We start from the raw sequence: 22,761 nt of genomic DNA, 5'->3' as shown, positions 1-22,761 counted from the left end.
GTGCCGCAGCCCATCCATCACGCCGCCAGGCCCTTCTGCGCCGGCCGGCCGCTGCTGAGGAAGCTGCTCCCCCGGCGGGGGTCAGGGCTCCAGAGCAGCCAGCACCGTAATCACACACACACACACACACACACACACACACACACACACAACCCTAAACCCCAACCAGGACGAGGGGGAGAGGGGGGGGGTGGGGGTGGGTGGGTGTGTGAAGGTGGATAGTGGGGTAGAGGAGAATCCGGTTGGTGTGGCACGCTCACCTTAAAACACCTGCAAGTCTTCGCGCTCAGTTTTTTTTCTTCTTCTTTTCCTTCCTTTTTTTTTTTTTTTTCCCCCTTCCCGGCTTTCTGACAGGCCAAAGTGGTTTCATTTCCAGAGTTAATGCTCCGCTCGAGAGAGAGAGAGAGAGAGAGAGAGAGAGAGAGGAGGGGGGGGGAGCAAGCAAGAGCAAGGGAGAGAAGACTTTATTTATTTAGTCGGGTGATGAGGGGGCGGCTTTTACCTGGAAAAGCCCTGTCTGCCGGGGTACTGTCACGCTGTGTGTGTGTGTGTGCGCGCATTTGTGTGTCTGTCTCTGTGTTTACATATATGTCTATGGCAGCGCTTTAGCTTGTAAACAGAGGTGTGTAATTCCACCTTATGAGCAAGGTAGAGGTCACAGAGTGTGTGTGTGTGTGTGTGTGTGTGAGAGGCAAGTCTAGGCAGGCTGCTGTGGATTAACAGGCCTCACACTCCAGTTGGTGGCCATCACTGAAAAAAAAAAACGGTTTTAAGTTGTTTATGCGTGTGTGCGTGCGTGCGTGCGTGCGTGCGTGCTAGTGTGTGTGTGTGTGTGTGTGTGTGTGCGTGCTAATGTGGTGGCCTGTTTCCAGCTGGTTGCGGGGGATTACCTGACTCCCACCATGTGGAAAACCACACCAGTTCGGGATCGGCCTTTTTCCTTCCGTTCGCCCTCTCCCTTTCTCTCTCTCTCCCTCTCTCTCTTTCTCTCGTTCTCTCTTGTTCTGCCATCTCTCTTCCCCTACTCCTGCTGTGTAGCAATCTGTTCCCTCGCTTGGCTCTATCAGAACACAGGTGTGTGTGTGTGTGTGTGTGTGTGTGTGTGGCCGTGTAAACTCTTGTTCCCTGGCTTGCCTGAGGGGCACTGTGTGGGTTCCACTCCGGTTCTCCCCAGCTAGTGATCAGTGAGGAAGAGAAAGAAAACAAACAAACAAACAAACAAAATAAAAACAGCCCTCATCTTTCACGCGAGCGCTCATTATGATAAGGAGCCCTGCAGACAAACTGTCACACATTCACACTCTGGAGTGATTCCCTGCACACACTGGAGTGATTCCCTGCACTCCACACACTGGAGTGATTCCCGGGTGATGTCGGTGTGTTGCCCGGGTGATGTCGGTGTGTTGCCCGGGTGATGTCGGTGTGTTGCCCGGCTGATGTCGGTGTGTTGCCCGGCTGATGTCGGTGTGTTGCCCGGGTGATGTCGGTGTGTTGCCCGAGTGATGTCGGTGTGTTGCCCGGCTGATGTCGGTGTGTTGACCGGCTGATGTCGGTGTGTTGCCCGGCTGATGTCGGTGTGTTGCCCGGCTGATGTCGGGGTGTTGCCCGGGTGATGTTGGTGTTGCCCGTGTCAGTGGTTGGAGAGGAGAGCCCCACCCTCACAGCTCCCCCAATACAGCAAACAGGTCCCAGTTAGCACTGTCCTATATCAGCCGACAGCACCCTCCTTATCTCAACCACCCCCAACACACACACACACACACACACACACACACACACACACGATCAGTCCAGGGGGAAGAAAAACAAACTCCCAGTCCTCAAAGCAACACTGCTCAGTGTTGGGGGAGGCAGGAGTGGACCTGTCCCCACGCCGTGTGGCCCTGGTTCTCACCCTGACAGGTGGAGTGGGTTCACCTGGGGTGGCTCTTTTCTTGAAGCCTTAGACCTGCACAGTCTTGCTCAGCAAGAGTGAATGTTTGAACAACAGCCATGTCGCTGTGGTTACGGGGCTATGCATAATGTGATTGGCAGTAATGCAATACCTGTGTGTGGTGTAGGGGTGTATTGATGTGTGTGTTTGTAATCTCTTGCAGAGCTGAAAGGGATCAATGTACAAACTAAATGATGTGTGTGTGTGTGTGTGTGTGTGTGTGTGTGTGTGTGTGTGTGTGTTACGCCTGCAGGTGATCGTGGACACCCCCACCAGCCCAGTCACGAGTGGCTTACCTTTGTTTTTTGTGATCACAGTGACGGCCATCAAACAGGTGAGGGACAGCCGTCAACCCCACAGTCTGCGTCTCTTCTCTCTCAGATGCCATCCTCTCTTTCACGTTGTTCCCCTTCTCTCACTCATTCCCTCCCTCCCTCCCTCACCCAGTCGTTCTCTGCCCCCTGACAGACCGTATGGAAAGCGGAGGGTCTTTTCTGCTGCTTCCGCTAAAAGGCAGAATGGAGGCTTTATTGGTTTCTGTCATCGCTCTTAAGTTATGCTCTGCTGCTAATGCAGATTTTGGGCTTGTGAGCAGCTTGGGAATAGGGCCGACAAAAGGGGTGGAAAAGCTCTCCTTTTTATCTGCTTCAAATCTGATCACAATTATTCTCTCCCCCCACACACACAGACACACACAGACAAATACCCCACACCCTCTCTGTCCGTTCTTCAGATGTATTGTCTCGGGCTTGACTCTGTGGTGGCTCCTGCTGCTGTGGCTTTTGAATGCTTGACAATGGAGGGTGGACGCGCGCACACTTATCTAGCCCAGCCACACAGACACCGGCCGCAGGGAAGGGGCGGGGGGGGTGGGGGTTTGAAGTGGGACAGCGGGGGGGGGGGGGGGGGGAGAAACCCCTATCACAACAGTCATCTCAGTCCCAGAGTCACCCCAGAAAGCCCCGCGCAGGCCCTGTCCAGGGGCTAGCGCTCCGAATTAGCGCTGTCTAAAGTGGGCGCACACAATAGGCACCGGCTCGTGCTCTCACAGCCCCCCTAGATAAACATGTGAGCATGGAGACGGCTGCTTTTGTGTCCCATAGCTGTCATCCCCATGGTCTCCCCTTTCAGACCGGTCTGCACGCTGCCTCTGTGGTCTGTCACCGAGGGTCCAGTGTCTGTGCTGGCTCACCTCACCTCTGGTGGCGTCTGTGTGGACTGTGTTCCAGTCCTCGGGGTGAGGTGATGAGTTTCTTAATCCTTTTTAATCTGTTCTAAAGTTGCCTCCCTTTGTCTCTCTTTCTGTGTGTTCCTGTCTCTCTCGCTATATCACTATTTGTTTCTCTTTTCTCTCTTTGTCTCTCTCTCTCTCTCTTTCTTTCTTTCTTTCTTTCTTTCTTTCTTTCTTTCTTTTTCTCTCTCTCTCTCTCTCTCTCTCTCTCTCTCTCAGGGCTATGAGGACTGGCTGCGGCACAAGGCGGACAAGGAGGTGAACAAGTACCCAGCGATAAGGCTGGAGAATGGGCAACGAGCACGCACATATAGTGAGAACATCAAGGTAGTCACACTTTTGTTGCAGCTGTGTGTGTGTGTGTGTGTGTGTGTGTGTGTGTGTGTGTGTGTGTGTGTGTGTGTGTGTGTGTGTGTGTGTGTGTGTGTGTGTGTGTGTCCAGAGGATGAAGGAATATATAGACTGATGGATGGCTCTGTGAGTGTCTATGTACAGGGATAATTCTAACTACAATACAGGGTGTGTACAGATGCTTGAAAGTTTTGACTGCTCACTACATTCCTCCTAAAACAGGTTATGCGCATGTGTGTGTGTGTGTGTGTGACGTATTTGTACATACAAGCTTGTTTTCACACAGGGCCAATGAAGATCAGCGGTAAGACTCTCTTTAAGAGTCCCTCAGCGCCCCGAGGTCCCTGTAATATCCTTAAGCCATCTGTTAAATGAAGACGTGGCACCCGAGCCATCTCAATTAATTAGTCTCGTTACAGCCAATCAGAGCTCGTTAGGCGGCGAGGCAGCCCTGAGCTCCTCTGTGGGTACTCCTGTGGGCAGCAGGGTCTGGGTGCTCGGTGCACCTGTGCCATCTCAGGGTGAGCTGGCACCGCTCCCAGTGGCACACAGGGTGCAGGAAGCACTGCTGACCACTCACATTCTCCCCGTTGGCCATAAGTGCTGAGTCATACTGTATATGCATGTTGATTCTCCTCGTTGGCCATAAGTGCTGAGTCATACTGTATATGCATGTTGATGGTGTAGCTCTATTATCCCCCCTCCGTGTATATGGAGATGCGTTCGCGGGGGTGGGGGGGGGGAACTGTTGCAGTGTGAAAAGAAGATTAACAGGTTGACAGTAGAAAAGGGTTTTGTATTTGTGCTAATATAATTGTAACAGGGACGCTGGTGAGTTTAACGGCCACTCTGCCTGGCATATTTCTTTCTTTGACATATTCACAATTTAATGTAATTTTTTTTTTTCTATTTTCGTATTCAATCATTTAATTAAGATTAATCACAGTACATAGCCATTGTTTACTGTAGTTTTTTCTAAGTCTTAATCATTACGCCTATCGTTAGTTTGGCTGATGGGCCTTCCCGAGACCTGTCTTTAATGTTGCTCCGTTCGGCTGAAGCGCTTAAGTTAATGGCTAGGCTGCCTAGATAGCTAACTGCTTCTTCGATACTTCTGAGGGTTCCCAAAGGAAGACTTTTTACAATGGCAAGAACCAAGCAGACCGCTCGTAAATCTAACGTTATTGGTGGCAAAGCCCCAAGGAAGCAGCTCGCTACCAAGGCTGCCCACATAAGGGGCCCAGGTAGTGGTGCTGTAAAGAAGCCTCGCCGTTGCAGGACTGGTACCGTAGCTCTGACAGAGATCTGTCGCCACCAGAAGTTCACTGAGCTGCTGATCCGCAAGCTGCCCTTCCAGCATCTGGTCCGAGAGATCACTCAGGACTTCAAGACTGTTCATCTGGTCAGAGAGATCGCTCAGGACTTCAAGGCTGTTCATCTGGTCAGAGAGATCGCTCAGGACTTCAAGGCTGTTCATCTGGTCAGAGATATCGCTCAGGACTTCAAGGCTGTTCATCTGGTCAGAGAGATCGCTCAGGACTTCAAGACTGTTCATCTGGTCAGAGAGATCGCTCAGGACTTCAAGGCTGTTCATCTGGTCAGAGATATCGCTCAGGACTTCAAGGCTGTTCATCTGGTCAGAGAGATCGCTCAGGACTTTAAGACTGTTCTGTGCTTCCAGAGCTCTGCTGTCCGCTCTGCTTCAGGAGGCCAGCCAGGCTTACCTGCTTGGTCTCGTAGAGGACACCAATCTGCACCACCCAGGCCAAGAGAGTCTCCATCATGCCCAAGGACATCCAGCTGGCCCATGGCATCCGTGGGGACGTGCTTAAATTCTTAAGAATATCCCTTAACCCACTTTATCGCTTCCCCCTCACATACGCGCTCTGGACTCCATTACACAGTTCAGAACTGCTGATCTTTTCTCAACTAGCATACTCCCTCTAACTGCCTTAACTGTTTAGTTTAAGTTTAAGTACTGATTAAAACTAATTGCTGAGCAATTAAATTAAATTAAATTAAATTAAATGTATTATTATTATTATTGATTGACCGTATACATACGTTTTTTTTTTTCTTTCATTAAGTTGGTACAGATTTGTTAGGGTAGCCTTGAGGAGTAACTAGATGGCAAGTAAATCATGTTCATGTGCACCAGTTGTACCATGTGTGTGCATTTGGGAGAGCATATCTGTGCACAGCTCTACGTGTGTCTCTGAGCTGCAGAGGTGTGTGTGTGCACAGCTGTATGTGTGTCTCTGAGCTGCAGAGGTGTGTGTGTGCACAGCTCTACGTGTGTCTCAGCTACAGAGGTGTGTGTGTGTGTGTGTGTGTGTGCACAGCTCTATGTGTGTCTAAGCTGTAGGGTGTGTGTGTGTGCACAGCTCTATGTGTGTCTCTAAGCTGCAGCGTGTGTGTGTGTGTGTGTGTGTGTTTGCACAGGTGGGTGATGTGGTGGAGGTGGTGGAAGACGAGACCTTTCCCTGTGACCTGATTCTGCTGCAGTCCAGTCGGGACGACGGTACCTGCTTCGTCACTACAGCCAGCCTGGATGGGGAGTCCAACCACAAGGTGAGCTCTCTGGGCCCGGGCCGGGTCGGGCCGGCCTGCAGGCTCAGACACTCTGGTATGCAGGGCTGCACGCTGCTTGAGTTCCTCCTCGGCAGGGCCTACTTCCTCTCAGACTGTGTTTGGAATTGGGGAGCTTTAGGTGCTTGACCCAGATATTTTCATCACTGCTCTTCTAGTACTTTCAGCTGTTTCGTTCGTTCGTGCCTGCGTGCGTGCCTGCGTGGTTGCGTGTGTGTGTGTGTGTGTGTGTGTGTGTGTGTGTGTGTTGTGTTTGTATGTGGTGTGTGTTTGTGTGTATCCCTGCTTTTGAAACACTCATCTAGCCCTCTAACGTCCCCTTCATGTGCCTGTCCCTGCAGACACACTACACAGTGCCAGACATGGAGAAGGACCTGGAGTCTCTCAGCGCCACCATCGAGTGTGAACAGCCGCAGCCTGACCTCTACAAGTGAGCTCTCGTCCCCCATCATCTCACACCCCTCTCCTCTCTCCGGCTCCCGCACCGCATGGCCAGCCTTCTCTTTCATCAGCCTCTTTCACTCCCCATTCCCACCATCTAGTTGTTTTTTCTTTCCTTTCCATTCCTTTCCTTTGTGTTTTTGTTCTTTTTCGCTGTTTTTTTTTTTTTTTCCCCCCTGTTTTTTCCCCTGTCATTTTCAGCCTTTGCTCCTTTTATCTTTCTCTTTCTCGCTCCTCCCCTTCTCCCCCCTTTCCCTCTCCCCTATCCCCGCTCTCCCTTGCAACAGTATTTCAACCCCAAACATTTCCGAACCTCTCTGCCTTTTGCACATCCCGTAAATGGAACAGTTGTTGTTTATGGAGCCAAGCCGATCTGTTTACAGGATGTGGGACCTGCTGAGCGGGCTCCTTTGATGTGGAGCCTGCACTCTGCTCAGCAGTGAGACGCCTGTCCAGAGAGGCCTGTAAAGGCATTAAGGAGACTGCTCCACTCTGTGACGTCCAGCGGCATCTGATTTAGGATCAGCAGGGTGCACTCGGGCAGTGACCGTCACTATAATGACCCAAAAATCATCCACAGACTTAGGACATGCTATTTGGGCATTGAGGCTTTGGTGCCACCTATTGATGGCCACGTGCTATTGCATGCAGATGTCCGTCTACGGACGCGTGCGTTCTGGTATTCAAGGCAGATTGAAACGCCAGATGTCGCCTGTTCAGAATCAATTTCCCCAGAAGAGGTTCTTCTGAAGCTGGCCTGCCAGAGAGCCCGGCTGCCGGGTCAGCACCAATCAGCATCTCTGCAGTAATTGGTGCTCTGCTTGGAAGGCGCCTGTGCATTTAGAAGAGTCTCTGCTTAGCAGACCAGTCTGTCCGGTCTCGGGGCTGGTTCACTCTCGTAAACAACGTGATGCCCCCAATTACACTGATTATGTTAGGGCTCAATTTGCTGATTTGAGATTAATGTGATTTAATGTGACGTCTGTGATTGTCATACTTGAACGCTTCAATAGAAAATGCATTGAGATCAATAGTGCAGCTGACCCTTTCAAGAATGAACTCATTATTATTATTTTTTATTTTTTTTTATCTTCTCTAGATTCGTTGGTCGAATGCATATCTACAAACATGACCAGGAGACATTTGTAAGGTAAGGTGAGGTGTGGTGTGTGTGTGTGTGTGTGTGTGTGTGTGTGTGTGTGTGTGTGTGTGTGTGTGTGTGTTGCTCGCTTAAGCTCTGTCCACCTCCCCTAGCAGCAGCAAGCTGCTGTCATTATGGCATCGATCTATAACTCCAGCGAGTGTTAAAGTAAAGGCAGTCTGGCAGGACTTCAGACGCCCGCCGGACATTCAATAAAACACGGGGCGAAGGCATTTGTCTTTGGCCACTTGGTCACGCTCCCTGTCCATGCAGAAATGAGCCCAGGCCAATGTCAAGAGGGCCACTACCACCCTCCGCACAGGAGCCCTCCAAATGCCTCTTCTGCCCCTCAGGAGCCCTCCAATGCCTCTCCTGCCCTCCAATGCCTCTTCTGCCCTCCAAATGCCTCTTCTGCCCCTCAGGAGCCCTCCAATGCCTCTCCTGCCCTCCAATGCCTCTCCTGCCCTCCAATGCCTCTTCTGCCCCTCATTCTCATCAGGAGGCGGTGGTGGACAGCCACTGAAGGCTGTTATGCTAAATTCTCCCGCCCATCCAAAATGGCTTGCCACGCTGAACTCTCCCACTTATCCAAAATGGCTTGCCACAGTGCCAAGATGAGCCATTAGCAGTGGGGCAAGTGCTCTTGTGGTTGTGTTCCCAAAACAGCTGGATCTGACTGCTAGGTGTGTGTGTGTGTGTGTGTGTGTGTGTGTGTGTGTGTGTGTGTGTGTGTGTGTGTGTGTGTGTGTGTGTGTGTGTGTGTGTGTGAAAAGCTCAGTGTATTCCTGTTTGTCCTTGCAGGTCACTGGGCCCAGAGAACCTGCTCCTGAAAGGCGCCACATTAAAGAACACCAAGAAGATTTATGGTAAACAAGATCCATAGTAATCTGCATAGGCCATTGGCTCTGCATTCACATTCAATTACAGAATGTCAGTTTTACTTTACTCTGGATGTCATTCAGTGCAGTTATCTGCAGTGCCCATTGCTATTGATGCTATTCGTGAATGGATATTGTGTCCGTATTCGACACAAACCTGAAAAAAAGGTATCAAATAAAACGATCTTGAAGGTCCTAATAGCTTAATTATGTCCTCTTCCTAAAAGTTATTGGTGGGACTTTGAATGTCTGTTTCTATTTCTCTGGCTCTGTCATTGCTGGCCCTTGACTGGGTTTTAGGATTGACCGTCTCCTTTCTCTTCAGTTCAGCTGTATTTGTAGATGTTTGTTTGATTGTTCCATTGATGTGTGTGTGTGTGTGTGTGTGTGTGTGTGTGTGGTACGAGTGGAGACTGAAGTGTCGTGTCTTCCTTGTCTGCAGCTGTAGCTCTGTACACCGGCATGGAGACCAAGATGGCACTGAACTACCAGGGCAAGTCCCAGAAGCGCTCCGCTGTGGAGAAGTAAGTGAGGGATGGAGAGAGAGAGAGAGAGAGAGGAAGAGAGGGAGGGAGGGAGGGAGAGAGGGAGGAAGAGAGGGAGGGGGAGGGAGGAAGAGAGGGAGATGGGGAGGGAGGAAGAGAGGGAGATGGGGAGGGAGGGAGGAAGAGAGGGATGGAGAGAGGGAGGGAGAGAGGGAGATGGTAGGGAGGGAGAGAGAGGGAGATGGGAGGGAGGGAGGGAGGGAGGATGAAGATGCTCTGGCTGCCAGCCCTTATTGAGTGATCTGGCCAGTCTGCCCGCTTTAGCCTCATCAGGGAGAGGGGGAGGAGCAGAGCTGCCTCAGGCACTCACCCTGGCCAACAGCCGGGCCTGGGGGAAGGAAAGAGATACACTGGAAGTTTCAGCTGTCCTGACCCCACGGTGTTTGTACGTGTGTGTGTGTACGTGTGTGTGTACGTGTGTGTGTGTGTTTATGCGTGTGTGTGTGTGTGTTGGTGTACGTACGTGTGTGTGTGTGTGTGTGTGTGTGTGTGTGTGTGTGTGTGTTTATGTGTGTGTGTGTGTGTTGGTGTGTACGTACGCGTGTGACTTCCCCCTCTCCACCAGGTCCATCAATGGCTTCCTGCTGGTGTACCTTTCCATCCTGGTCAGCAAGGCGCTAGTCTGCACCAGTCTCAAGTACTGGTGGCAGAGTCGGGAGGGGCAGGACGAGCCCTGGTACAACCAGAAGACTCAGAAAGAGAGGGACACCTACAAGGTGAGCAGCGGCCGCCCCTACCCAGCATGCACCGCTCCACATGGGTAAGGGGAGGTGCGGGAGCTTAAAGGCACAGGAACACCTTCCCTCCGCACCCCCGATGTGCATTCATTAAGACTGTGAGAAGCCATTATGGGATGGCTGAGGCTAATTAAATAACCTTAATGAGCTCAGCCACTCATGCTTGGGGAGGGTCTGAGCTGGAGCTGGATGTGGTTTCATGGCTTTATATCAATTTCAATTTAATCCATCTTTTTTTTTTTTTTTTGGCTCGTGGCTAAACTGTTGATGGGCACACATCTCTTGCTGTCTGACTTCAGGAGTGTTTCAGCTGCACCATATAGTGATGATGATGTCCGAATCCACCGTGATGTTAATACCGTATGTATGTGTGTGTCCGTTGTGCAGTTCCTCAAGATGTTTACAGACTTCCTGTCCTTCATGGTGCTGTTCAACTTCATCATCCCCGTGTCCATGTACGTCACCGTGGAGATGCAGAAGTTCTTGGGCTCATTCTTCATCACCTGGGATAAGGACTTCTTCGACCCCGAGATCGAGGAGGGGGCACTGGTCAACACCTCCGACCTCAACGAAGAGCTGGGCCAGGTAGCACCCTGGGGCCGTACATGTGGCTTGGTGCCATGCCAATATTATCAATAATTATCAATATTAGACCAAAGCGACACTCTGATTTGTACTTTATTCTACTACATGGGTTTGTGAATCCTCTTAAATGCGTGTATTGAACAATTATGGAAAAAGTGCAGTTTGTGCAGTGTGGTGAACTAACTTGAGAGCAGAGCAGAGCCATGTGGATTATAATGGCTCACTTATGTTCCTTGAGTGAGGTTGTCGACGTACATGTTCAAGTACATTCAAGTACCACTTCAGAATTATTTGTCGTTGTCTCGCTCTTTGGCCTGTCAGTGTCGTGTTGTCTGGGGTCAACAGAGAGCAGCGGGGAAGGGCAGGTGTGTGTGTGTGTGTGTGTGTGTGTGTGTGTGTGTGTGTGTGTGTGTGTGTGTGTGTGTGTGTGTGTGTGTGTGTGTGTGTGTGTGTGTGTGTGTGTGTGTGTGTGTGTGTGTGTGTGTGTGTGTGTGTGTGTGTGTGTGTGTGTGTGTGTGTGGGGTGGCTGGCCCAGCTCCCAGAGAGAGCATGGATCATTTGCAGATGGTTCACTAGATGATTACCTCAAATTAAAGGCCAAGCTTCGTTAACCTGATTTATGTTAGCAGACTCCTTCAGTGAGAGATTAATGGCCCATCCTCATTGTCCGAGTCTGGGATTAGTGTGTGTGTGTTTGTTTGTGGCCTTAGACCCTGACATGCTGCTCTGTGGCGTCTTGTTGCCCCACAGGTGGAGTACGTGTTCACGGACAAGACCGGCACGCTGACCCAGAACAACATGGAGTTCATCGAGTGCTGCATCGACGGCTTCCAGTACAAGAACCGGGACTCGTGCTCCGAGCTGGACGGCTTCTGCGTCACCGATGGGCCCATCAGCAAGCTGCAGGAGAAGGCTGGACGGGTGAGCAGAACCGGGTCGAGAACACACACACACTCACACACACTCACACACACTCACACACACTCACACACTACGCCTGAGGAGGGGGAAAAGTGTAATTTGGTCCATACATCCTCTAGGTGTAGAATATGTCAATTATTTGTGAACAAAAACTAAATGTGTGAGTGATGAGATGTGTCCCTGCAGAGTAGTGTGTGTGTGTGTGTGTGTGTGTGTGTGTGTGTGTGTGTGTGTGTGTGTGTGTGTGTGTGTGTGTGTGTGTGTGTGTGTGTGTGTGTGTGTGTGTGTGTGTGTGTGTGTGTGTGTGTGTGTGTGTGTGTGTGTGTGTGTGTGTGTGTGTGTGATGGAGGTTAGGAGGCTCTGAGGGAGCCAGATGCTGGCGTCGTGCTGGAGCTTGTTGCGGCTGCTTTATGAGGCGCGCCGGTGCAGCGTCTGGCGACCGCGGTCCTAAGGGACCTGTGGAGGAGACAGGGCCGTGGTGTCATGTTTGCGACACACACTCTCGCCACGTCTGTGGTCTGTGTGTGTGTGTGTGTGTCCCGCCGACACGCCTCACAAAGCATGCCCTCCCACGGGAGCACTCTGCCTGAGTTATCACACCTCAGAGCCAGACCTGCAGCTCAACACACACTCTCCACTATGATGGAGGGTTCATGCTGTGCTTGTGTGTGTGTGTGTGTGCACGCTCATGTATGAGTCTGTGTTTATAGGGCACAACACTACTAGTACTTGATATTTGTACTTTATGCCAACTCATACCCTTACAAGAACAAGCAAATTGAAATGACGGCACTGCGATCCTCTGGCTCTCATGAAAAATATCTAGATGTAAATGTGTGTGTGTGTGTGTGTGTGTGTGTGTGTGTGTGTGTGTGTGTGTGTGTGTGTGTGTGTGTGTGTGTCTCTGTCCACAGGAGAAGGAGGAGCTGTTCCTGCGGGCGCTGTGCCTGTGCCACACGGTGCAGGTCAAGGAGCCGGGACCAGACGAGCGGACGGAGTTGGACCAGGTCGACCAGGTGGACGGGCTGGACCAGGTGGACGGGCTGCACCGGCCACTGGCCCAGGCCCAGGAGGAGAGGGGGTTCATCGCCTCCTCCCCCGACGAGGTGGCCCTGGTCAAGGGAGCCATGAAGTAAGCCTGCACTCCTGCACAAACCACAACCTCCTATGTTTCACTGTTGTGTTGAAGTCTTGGCATAAAGTTACAAGTTTACATTGTATTTACATTGGCCCTTTGATGCTTGAAATGAACATGAGAAGGTTTTGAGACTGCTTAGAGTATTGAGCATGAGAAGGTTTTGAGACTGCTTTTAGTATTGGGCAAGAGAAGGTTTTAAGACTGCTTTGAGTATTGGGCAAGAGAAGGTTTTGAGACTGCTTTTAGTATTGGGCAAGAGAAGGTTTTAAGACTGCTTTGAGTATTGGGCAAGAGAAGGTTTTGAGACTGCTTTTAGTATTGGGCAAGAGAAGGTTTTGAGCGCTTTGAGTATTGGGCATATTGAGTTTCATTACTGCAACTGATGTCTGCTAAGAGACCATTCGCATTTCAGAATAACATTCTAGCAAATAAAAAATGGCTGGATTTCACCGATGAACTTGAAGATCTTACATGCCTGGAAAACCCTTAACGAAACACATTCTCTTTCAGTTGTCGTTGGATACGTTGCAAGCCATTTTATTCTTATGGAATTGTTATAGGTCCATATCTCATTCTATTCTTTAACAAAATATTCTTTATCTAAAATAGTACATTTTATTCATTTGGCAGATTATCCAGAGTATTGTAAGGGAGCCGATCAAAAGTTCCATGGTGTTTCATCAAAAATATAAAGTGTAGGATATTGGTCCTCAGCCGCCGTTTGAATATCTGAAACTGAAGCCGTTTAGCTTGGGGAGCTGGGGAGCTCATTCCTCCAGCGTGGGAATACAGAATAATAGAATAATAGTGCCCCATGGCAATTAGATTAACCTGTTTGGCTCCGCACCCCATACATCTTTATTGATCCACACCCCATACATCTTTATTGATTTTAGAAGTCAAATCCATGGAGAACGGATACGCTTTCTGCTAGTGTGAAAAATGACTAAAGGAATTCATCAAGTCAAAGGATGGAGCAAACTAAGCCTGACCTCTCACTTCTGTCTGTCTCTCTTTCCCTCTCACTTCTGTCTGTCTCTCTTTCCCTCTCACTTCTGTCTGTGTCTGTCTCTCTTTCCTCTCTCTCACTTCTCTCTGTCTGTCTCTCTTTCCCTCTCACTTCTGTCTGTCTCTCTTTCCCTCTCACTTCTGTCTGTGTCTGTCTCTCTTTCCTCTCTCTCACTTCTCTCTGTCTGTCTCTCTTTCCCTCTCACTTCTGTGTCTGTCTCTCTTTCCCTCTCACTTCTGTGTCTGTCTCTCTTTCCCTCTCACTTCTGTGTCTGTATCTCTTTCCTCTCTCACTTCTCTCTGTCTGTCTCTCTTTCCCTCTCACTTCTGTCTGTCTCTCTTTCCTCTCTCACTTCTGTCTGTCTGTCTCTCTTTCCCTCTCACTTCTGTCTGTCTGTCTCTCTTTCCCTCTCACTTCTCTCTGTCTGTCTCTCTTTCCCTCTCACTTCTGTGTCTGTCTCTCTTTCCCTCTCACTTCTCTCTGTCTGTCTCTCTTTCCCTCTCACTTCTGTGTCTGTCTCTCTTTCCCTCTCACTTCTGTGTCTGTCTCTCTCACTTCTCTCTGTCTGTCTCTCTTTCCTCTCTCCTGTCTGTGTCTGTCTCTCTTTCCTCTCTCCTGTCTGTGTCTGTCTCTTTCCTCTCTCCTGTCTGTCTCTCTTTCCTCTCTCACTTCTGTCTGTATCTCTTTCCTCTCTCCTGTCTGTGTCTGTCTCTTTCCTTTCCTCTCGGCCTAGCTCCGGCAGCAGGCAGATTTCTTTCTTTTTCTAGACTCAAAATCCCCATAAATTAGGTTGTGTTCCTGCCAAATAATATATTAATGAGTGCAGCTTTGGGCACGGCGTATGTATGCAAATAAACCAGTGCACACTGCACACGTGTATATTTCCACGTGACTGAAACTCAATCTGTAGTTCGATGCGGAGGCTCATGAGAAATGTGTGCTCCCCATCTTGGCTTCAAATGTACCTTCTCGTGTTTTGTGCATGTAGCTAGTAGATTTCCTCTCAGCTCCCTCGTGTAACCTTTCCATTAGTTTTGATATACTATATGTAAGTGCAAAAGCAATGGGTCTGAAACAAGGTTCAAGTTACAATCTTCAGTAGTTCGGACCATGATGTGATCTCTGTCTGTTCAGGTACGGCTTTACCTTCCTCGGTCTAGAGAGCAAGACCATGAAGATCAAGAACAGACAGAATGATATTGAATCGTAAGTTTGTGATTGCTATAGTCCTTTGGCGAATACCCATTTTCTTTTTGCTGTGAAGGTGTCTTCTCAGCCTCATGCTTTGAGATAAGGCCACTCAAACTCTTGTCGTCTTCTGTAGGTACGATTTGCTGCATGTGCTGAACTTTGACCCCGTGCGAAGGCGCATGAGTGTGATCGTTCGAAGCAGAACAGGTGAGAAGCTCAGGGGAGCCATGTCACATTTTACAATATTTTGCTCAGAAATGCACAAATGCTGTAATTCTGAAAAAAAAAAATCTTTTTGGCAGCCTTGGCGATTTCCGTTCATTTGGGGTCTTTAAAGGCCAGCCTTTATAGACCAGGCTATTAATTATTGGTGTCACACAGTTGAATGCTGATTTAGTCCTTAGGCAACTACCTCTGTTATATTTTAAGAAGAACATGAGTTGTCATGTAGCCCTTGTGGCTAATTAGCAAGTGAGCACTCTGACAAGAGATTGACCTCTGACCTCTGATCTGTGCCCAGGGGAGACGATGCTCTTTTGTAAGGGTGCGGACTCCTCCATCTTCCCCCGAGTGAAGCAGGAGGAGGTGGACCGTATCCGCACGCATGTGGAGCGCAATGCCACGGTAACTCTCTTTCTTTCTTTCTTTCTTTCTCTCTCTCTCTCTCACTGCTGGTGTCCAGAATGCTCTCTATTGCGCTCGCTCTCTCTCGCTCTCTCTTTCTCTTTCACTCTCTCTTTTTCTCTCACTCTCTCTGTCTCTCTCCTTCTCTTTCTCTCTCTCTCTCTCTCTCTCTCCCTCGCTCCTTCCCTCTCTCGCTCCTCTCTCTCTCTCTCTCTCTCTCTCTCTCTCTCTCTCTCTCTCTCTGTCTCTCTGTTTAAGTGTGAGATAATGGTAAGGGTATGTGTGGTTAGTGTTAATAATGGATGCATGCCTCTGTGTGATGTAACATGAGTGTAAGTGTGATGTTTAATTTATGAGACGGTATAATAATCTTAGGTAATAGTGCAACTGTATGAAATGGATGCTATATATAAATATGTAATGCATTATTTAAAAATCGTATGGGAAAACGTGGTGTGATTAATGTGTGGGTATCTGTGTGTGCGAATATGTAAATATAACTCGCATTGACTGTTTGTGTGTGTGTGTGTGTGTGTGTGTGTGTGTGTGTGTGTGTGTGTGTGTGTGTGTGTGTGTGTGTGTGTGTGTGTGTGTGTGTGTGTGTGTGTGTGTGTGTGTGTGCCCATGCATCCAGGAGGGATACCGGACGTTGTGTGTGGCCTACAAGCGGTTGAGTCCAGAGGAGTTTGCGGAGGCAGAGGAGCGGCTGCAGGAGGCTCGCCTGGCTCTGCAGGACCGCGACGAGAAGCTCACCGCCGTCTACAACCAGGTGGAGACAGACATGAGCCTCATCGGAGCTACCGCTGTAGAGGACAGGTCAGGGTCTCACACACACACACACACACACACACACACACACACATCAGAGACACGACTGAAGAACACTCATAAACACACCTGCACACCCCATACTGAACAAGCATGAGTGTCATCAAAGCAACTATGGTTGAGGTCATTCGCAGGCTGTTACCCGCCTGAGCTCCACACACACACACACACACACACACACACACACACACACGAACACATACATACACTTGTATAAACAAACCGTCTGTTTCTGTAAGCGCTGGTGCTAGTTGCTGAATCTGCAGCTTTTCTTCTCAACACAAACAAACTGCAACTCAATAATTAACTTCCTACAGCAAAGACATTCAATTCGATTAGTCCTGTTCATTTAGACCCGCGCCATTTAAAAAAGATCTGGCCGGCAGCCAACCAAGCTCAAAGGAAAGAGAGAAAGGAACATGACATGATGGCGTCCTAGCTGTGGTGGATGTCTTGGAATGAGCTTTAGGTGGGGTTCAGAATTGTTGCTCAACTCCCAGCAGTCCCACCCTGCATCAGTGTTGTGTTCGTCACCATCTGGCCAAAACTGAGTGGAGTCCAGGGGAGATAGATAAAGTACACTCAAAGCTGTGTGTGTGTGTGTGTGTGTGTGTGTGTGTGTGTGTGTGTGTGTGTGTGTGTGTGTGTGTGTGTGTGTGTGTGTGTGTGTGTGTGCGCGTGCCTGCCTGCCTGCCTGAAACTGAGTGGAATCCAAGGGAGATAGATAAAGCACACTCAAATTACATAGCTGAAATGTTAAGAATGCTCAGGAAATTATGTCAGATCATAAACTCCACATGACCTAGTGATTAATCCATGTCCAAGACTAGAGGTGTGTGTGTGTTCATTCTCTCGGTCTCTCCACCTCCCGTGTCCAGGTTGCAGGAGGAGGCGGCTGAGACCATGGAGGCCCTGCAGGGCGCCGGCATGAAGGTGTGGGTGCTGACCGGCGACAAGATGGAGACGGCCAAGTCCACCTGCTACGCCTGCCGCCTCTTCCAGCGCGGCACCGAGCTGCTGGAGCTGACGGTGCGCACCCTGGAGGGCGGGCGGCGGCGTGAGGAGCGGCTGTACGAGCTGCTGCAGGACTACCACAAGAAAGCCGTGCAGGACGCACCGCCCGCCAAGCCTGGAGTCACCAGGTGAGAGGGGCATGCGCCCACCCACGTGGGCACCACAGTACCAGTGCCCAATGCTCTTCCAGTGCCCCCTGCTCTCCCAGTGCCCCCTGCTCTATCCCCTCTCTTCTGCATGTTTGTCTTCTCGTTCATCTCATTCACCAGATGGAAGACCTCATACTGTTTTTCAGAGAGCTTCAGTTTCATTCCTAAGTAGGGTTGGGTACCGAGAACCGGTACCAATATGGAACCGGTTCCAATACAACCGGTACCTACCCGGACCGAAATGCAACGCAGATTTCGGTGCTTCATTTCGGTGCCTGAGCCAATTGAACACGGTTGCTAGGCAGATTCCGCGGGGCACATGTAAAACTGCCCCAGCTCCCAATGTAAACTTTGTCCTGTGTCGCTCACGCTCATTGGTGTTTTCATAGCAACAGTCTTATGACAGTGAAGAGCATGCAGCATTTCACAGAGCAAGCACAAACAGAACTAGCCATCAACCTTTTAACAGAGAAAATACCGAAAGGTAAACGGTCAAAAGTGTGGCTGTATTTCGCACCAAAATATTCAAACATCGCGACGTGCAGCAAATGCAACAAAACAATTGCGTGAAAAGAGTGGAGAGAAGGCAAAGAGTCAACAGCAGTTCAGCAACCGAAGACTGAAAAATAAACGGAGATGACTCTTAAAGGGGCAGTACACATTTTCTCGTACTCAGTGTGTTCAAGTAACAAGATTAACTATAAACAAGCTAGAAAAGATAGGTATAAACCAATCATAAAATGATGAAATTTCATGAAATAAATGCAAACAAAATAATACATTTTTGACTCCAAAGGCAAATATGCTCATATTTTTGCAAAAGAAGTTTGAAGCTGTTTTTTGTATTTATTTATATTTATTTAAGTATACTATAAACTGTTGTTTACAGTTAATATAATGTTCATAGTTTGAAGTTAAAAAGTTTGAAGCCAAGTGTTTTGTATGTATTTATATTTATAATATACTTTAAACAGTTAATATATTGTTCAATTTGAAGAAAAAAAATTGAATTGAACAAAAGAATTGCTGAAGTATTGAAGCTGTAGTGTGTGTACAGAGTGTGTGTGTGTGTTTTGTATTTATTTAAGTATAGTCTAAACTTTTGTTAACAGTTCATATATTATTTAAGTTTTAAGTTAAAAGGTGTTTTGTATTTATTTATATATATAATCTACTTTAAACAGTTCATATATTTGGCAATAAAGCCTTTCTTAAATGTCGTCAATCGTAAATTTATTTTTATTTTTTATAAAAGTATCGGTTCCAGCACCGTTTAGGCACCGGTATCGTTTTAAAAGTATCGGTTATGTACCGGTATCGGATAAAAACCAAACGATACCCATCCCTATTCCTAAGAGCTTTTATCCTTTCATTTCCCCCTTCTGTCTCTGTTTGGCAACATACCAGCAAAGATTTAATCAAGTAGTTCTTGTTCAGGCAAGAACTAATATGTGCACACAACTCCTCTCTGCCCTTCCGCCCCCTTCATCACTTGCATTCTGATACTTATATGATCCTTTAATCGACCTTGACCTTCCCTGAGCCTCTGATTGATTAAAGGCTTTGTAAGAAAAGTGAGTAAGGAATATCTCTGCCATGTTTTACGTAAAAACATCTAGTCAGTCTGATCTGTTGAGGCCTTTTGGGGACGCGTGTCTGCTTTTAATACTTTCTTTTGACAACGTTAAAGACTTAAATAAATACTGTAACTTTGGATGACCTAATTGTAAAAAAAAAAAAACACACAAATTCCTCATCCGAGTCCTTACAGAAAGTGATGTGGTATGTTTGTATGTGTGTTCTGCCAGGAGTTGGGCCACAGCACAACAGGAATATGGCTTCATCATTGACGGAGCGACGCTGTCCCTGGTGCTGAACCCAGCCGATGCCAACTCCAGCCGCTACAAGAGCCTCTTCCTGCAGATCTGCCAGAACTGCTGCGCCGTGCTCTGCTGCCGCATGGCTCCACTGCAGAAAGCGCAGGTGTGTGGGGTGTTGGTGTGGGTGTTGCGCTTCTTGTGAGTCCATGCATTGAGGCTCAAATTCTGTGAAATGAAAAGATCTCAGCAAACGATCCTGTAACAGAGGGTTCTTGTTGTGGTGTGTTGCTTGTTTTTTGTGTAACCATTGCTTTCCTCTCTACCCTGTCTCTTTCTCTCCTGTCTCCTGTCGCCTCCCTCCCCTGGTGTGTAGATTGTAAGAATGGTGAAGAACTGCAAAGGCTCCCCGATCACCCTGTCCATTGGTGATGGGGCCAATGATGTCAGTATGATCCTGGAGGCGCATGTGGGCATTGGTAAATGCTGATCATTTTAAACCACATTATTATTATTATTATTATTATTATTATTATTAATAAAGCAGTCCGCCTGCTCTTTATTATTATTATTATTATTATTAATAAAGCAATCCGCCTGCTCTTTAAACAAAGTCACTGATCACTTATGAAGCAGGCAGATGTTACCTGCTTTGTGTGTGTTTTTATGTGCACATCTTTATCTTTATGTCTGTGTGTGTGTGTGTGTGTGTGTGTGTGTGTGTGTGTCTCAGGTATAAAGGGGAAAGAGGGTCGTCAGGCGGTGCGGAACAGCGACTATGCCCTCCCTAAACTCAAGCACTTAAAGAAGCTCCTGCTGGCCCACGGGCATCTATACTACGTGCGCATCGCCCACCTCGTCCAGTACTTCTTCTACAAGGTGAGAGACACACCAGCTGGATGGAGTAAGTTTACGTTTGAGTCCATTTGAACAAGGCCTTAGTCTACGTTTGAGTCCAATTGAACAAGGCCTTAGTCTACGTTACAGTCCAATTGAACAAGGCCTTAGTCTACGTTTGAGTCCAATTGAACAAGGCCTTAGTCTACGTTTGAGTCCATTTGAACAAGGCCTTAGTCTACGTTTGAGTCCAATTGAACAAGGCCTTAGTCTACGTTTGAGTCCAATTGAACAAGGCCTTAGTCTACGTTTGAGTCCAATTGAACAAGGCCTTAGTCTACGTTGGAGTCCAATTAAACAAGGCCTTAGTCTACGTTTGAGTCCAATTGAACAAGGCCTTAGTCTATGTTGGAGTCCAATTGAACAAGGCCTTAGTCTACGTTGGAGTCCAATTGAACAAGGCCTTACAGGAGCAGAGAGACCCCAACACAGTATGACATAGCAGTACTACAAGAGAGCCAAGCGCAGGCATATCATTGAAGAAGCATATTGCAAGTGTACATCTGTGTTGGCCACAGATGCTATCTCCAGCAAATTTCATGAAATGTATTATGAGTTGAATGTACGTTTTTTTTTATGTAGTTCTTGCATAGTCCCCTATGGAAATGAATTTACATTTACATCAACATCTACATCAGCATCTATGCCATATTTTAATGGACAGCTATGCCAGATATATTTACATCGCAATCGAAAACTCATGAGTTAGTGGAATACTTGATTCCTGCAGCCCACTGATCTGAGGGTCTTGAGGGTTTCTGGCTGTTTGTCATGCCAGAGATAAAGGGTGTAAAGACCCTCTGAAGCCCTCCCAGAGGCCTGCTGTGATCCCAAACATCAAGCCCGGGCAGGAGGCTCAGCGGCGCCAACCACAGCGCTAACCCCTCTCATCCCTCAGCCGCCTCTCAGCGCAGCTCTATTAAACATGCGCCACTGAGGGCCCCTTCGCACTGGAGTGGCGCGCAGCTGTGAAGATCGCCTCCTCCGCCTCACACCTCCTCATATTACTCCAGCCTCGCCTCGCCTCGACAACCACTGAAGGCAGCCCAACTCCCTCCTGATCATACTAACTCAGTCTCTCTCTCTCTCTCTCTCTCTCTCTCTCTCTCTCTCTCTCTCTCTCTCACTTTCTCTTTCCCACAGAACCTTTGCTTCATTTTACCTCAGTTCTTGTACCAGTTCTTCTGTGGCTACTCCCAGCAGGTGAGTTTGGCTTCCAGGTCTCTGAGCTTCTCAGACAGACCAGGAGAGAAGGAGCCTCCCCCAAACACCAGGGGCTTCTCTTCTTTTCTACCGCCTCCTCCTCCGCCTCCTCCTCCTCCTTCTCCTCTCTCTCTTCTCCCTCAGTCAATCCTCCCTCTCTCTTATCCTGGAGTGAGTGATGAGATGATATATATAACATGCTTGTTAGATCTCCCCTGCTTTTAGGAAAGTTTTGTTCCCACATGCAACTGTTGCTGTTTCTTTTTAAGTTCGATGAGGACGATCAGCTATATGCTTGGAGGGGGCATCCACTATTTCAGTGTCTACTAGATTTCTGCACAGAAGAATCATAGAAACGCCATTTTGTCTGGCCTTTTTTTTTCTTCTGTAAGCCCTGACATTTAATGCAGGGTCAGTTGCAATAGAGTGAGGCTTAGCATGGCCAACCACAGAGGTATTATGGACAAGTAAGGATCTGGTGCCCATGTGCATCTCCCACCTGTAAGACACTCATTAGCACCTGTGCATACAGAGGTAGATGACAGTTATCTGGCCTGTGTAGGTCTATAAAGGCATTACTCTCCAGTAGCACACAGCTCACTGCCACTCTACCTCAGTAGCTATGTGTATCTGTGTGTGTGTGTGTGTGTGTGTGTGTGTATATATATCAGACATGCAAGACATGGTGGTTGCATGCGGGCCAAGTAGCAACAGAGAGGTGACGGCTCACACCGCTGATCCAGCTGCCTCTCCTGTTGCGGAGCTGGTGTCCCACTGGTGTGTGTGTGTGTGTGTGTGGTCCTGTTCCTCTCCGTGGTATTAACCCCTGGTTGCCCCCTGGCCCCCGCCCACCCCTCCCCAGCCCCTGTACGACGCAGCCTATCTGACGATGTACAACATCTGCTTCACCTCCATGCCCATCCTGGCCTACAGCCTCCTGGAGCAGCACATCTGCATCGAGGTCTTGATGGACAACGCCATCCTCTACAGGTGAGCCACGGTATTACACGTGTGGAGACATGAAGACACGCACAGAGGGTGATCCACATTTAGTCATTTTGCAGACGCTTTTATCCAAAGCAACGTACAAAGGAGAAAACAATCAAGCTACGAGCAATAGAGACCTAGTGTAACAATAAATACTACTTTACATAAGGAATAAAAAGTGCAGGAATGTAACTACTGTAGGTGCGAGTTAAGTACTAGTCAGAGGAGATAGCATTAGAGGAAAGATAAGGAGAGGTAGAGGAGAGGTAGAGGATCCTATGTTGCCGTGCTAGTTTACTTGTTTTATCTGCATCCAGTCTCTCCCTCTTCATATATCTCTGTCCTTATCTTCCTCTCCTTCCATCCCTTTCTTCAGGGACATTGCCAAGAACGCCAACCTACGTTGGGGCCCTTTCCTGTACTGGACCGTACTGGGGGTCTTCCAGGGCCTCATGTTCTTTTTCGGGGTCCGTTTCCTCTTCAGCAACCCAGCCCTGCAGGACAACGGCCAGGTCAGCCACGCTTGCTAGACACCATTGTGTCACACACACA

The 22,761-nt window shown here is 48.6% G+C and overlaps 1 protein-coding gene across 6 annotated transcripts in view; it reads left to right on the top strand.

Moving 5' to 3' along the window:
- atp11c (ATPase phospholipid transporting 11C) overlaps window positions 1-22,761 on the top strand; it is a 62,909-nt gene that overhangs the window by 28,370 nt on the left and 11,778 nt on the right. For all 6 annotated transcript variants that reach the window (XR_006153018.1, XM_031558091.2, XM_031558090.2 and 3 more), the window contains exons 4-25: window positions 2,187-2,267; window positions 3,384-3,491; window positions 5,958-6,086; window positions 6,446-6,534; window positions 7,645-7,695; window positions 8,488-8,552; window positions 9,007-9,088; window positions 9,675-9,825; window positions 10,234-10,431; window positions 11,182-11,352; window positions 12,267-12,484; window positions 14,634-14,705; window positions 14,824-14,897; window positions 15,211-15,314; window positions 15,949-16,130; window positions 17,021-17,284; window positions 19,114-19,288; window positions 19,499-19,601; window positions 19,856-20,001; window positions 21,163-21,222; window positions 22,085-22,212; window positions 22,586-22,721. Coding sequence is in view for 5 of the 6 variants with exons in the window: in XM_031558091.2 (XP_031413951.1) it covers window positions 2,187-2,267; window positions 3,384-3,491; window positions 5,958-6,086; window positions 6,446-6,534; window positions 7,645-7,695; window positions 8,488-8,552; window positions 9,007-9,088; window positions 9,675-9,825; window positions 10,234-10,431; window positions 11,182-11,352; window positions 12,267-12,484; window positions 14,634-14,705; window positions 14,824-14,897; window positions 15,211-15,314; window positions 15,949-16,130; window positions 17,021-17,284; window positions 19,114-19,288; window positions 19,499-19,601; window positions 19,856-20,001; window positions 21,163-21,222; window positions 22,085-22,212; window positions 22,586-22,721 (2,787 nt within the window). In the remaining variant the exon portion in view is untranslated. The remainder of the gene's footprint in view (window positions 1-2,186; window positions 2,268-3,383; window positions 3,492-5,957; window positions 6,087-6,445; window positions 6,535-7,644; window positions 7,696-8,487; window positions 8,553-9,006; window positions 9,089-9,674; window positions 9,826-10,233; window positions 10,432-11,181; window positions 11,353-12,266; window positions 12,485-14,633; window positions 14,706-14,823; window positions 14,898-15,210; window positions 15,315-15,948; window positions 16,131-17,020; window positions 17,285-19,113; window positions 19,289-19,498; window positions 19,602-19,855; window positions 20,002-21,162; window positions 21,223-22,084; window positions 22,213-22,585; window positions 22,722-22,761) is intronic.

This window comes from Clupea harengus, chromosome 20 (genome assembly GCF_900700415.2).
Source record: "Clupea harengus chromosome 20, Ch_v2.0.2, whole genome shotgun sequence".
NCBI classification, from domain to species: domain Eukaryota; kingdom Metazoa; phylum Chordata; class Actinopteri; order Clupeiformes; family Clupeidae; genus Clupea; species Clupea harengus.
This window is presented reverse-complemented; position numbering and strand designations above follow the sequence as displayed.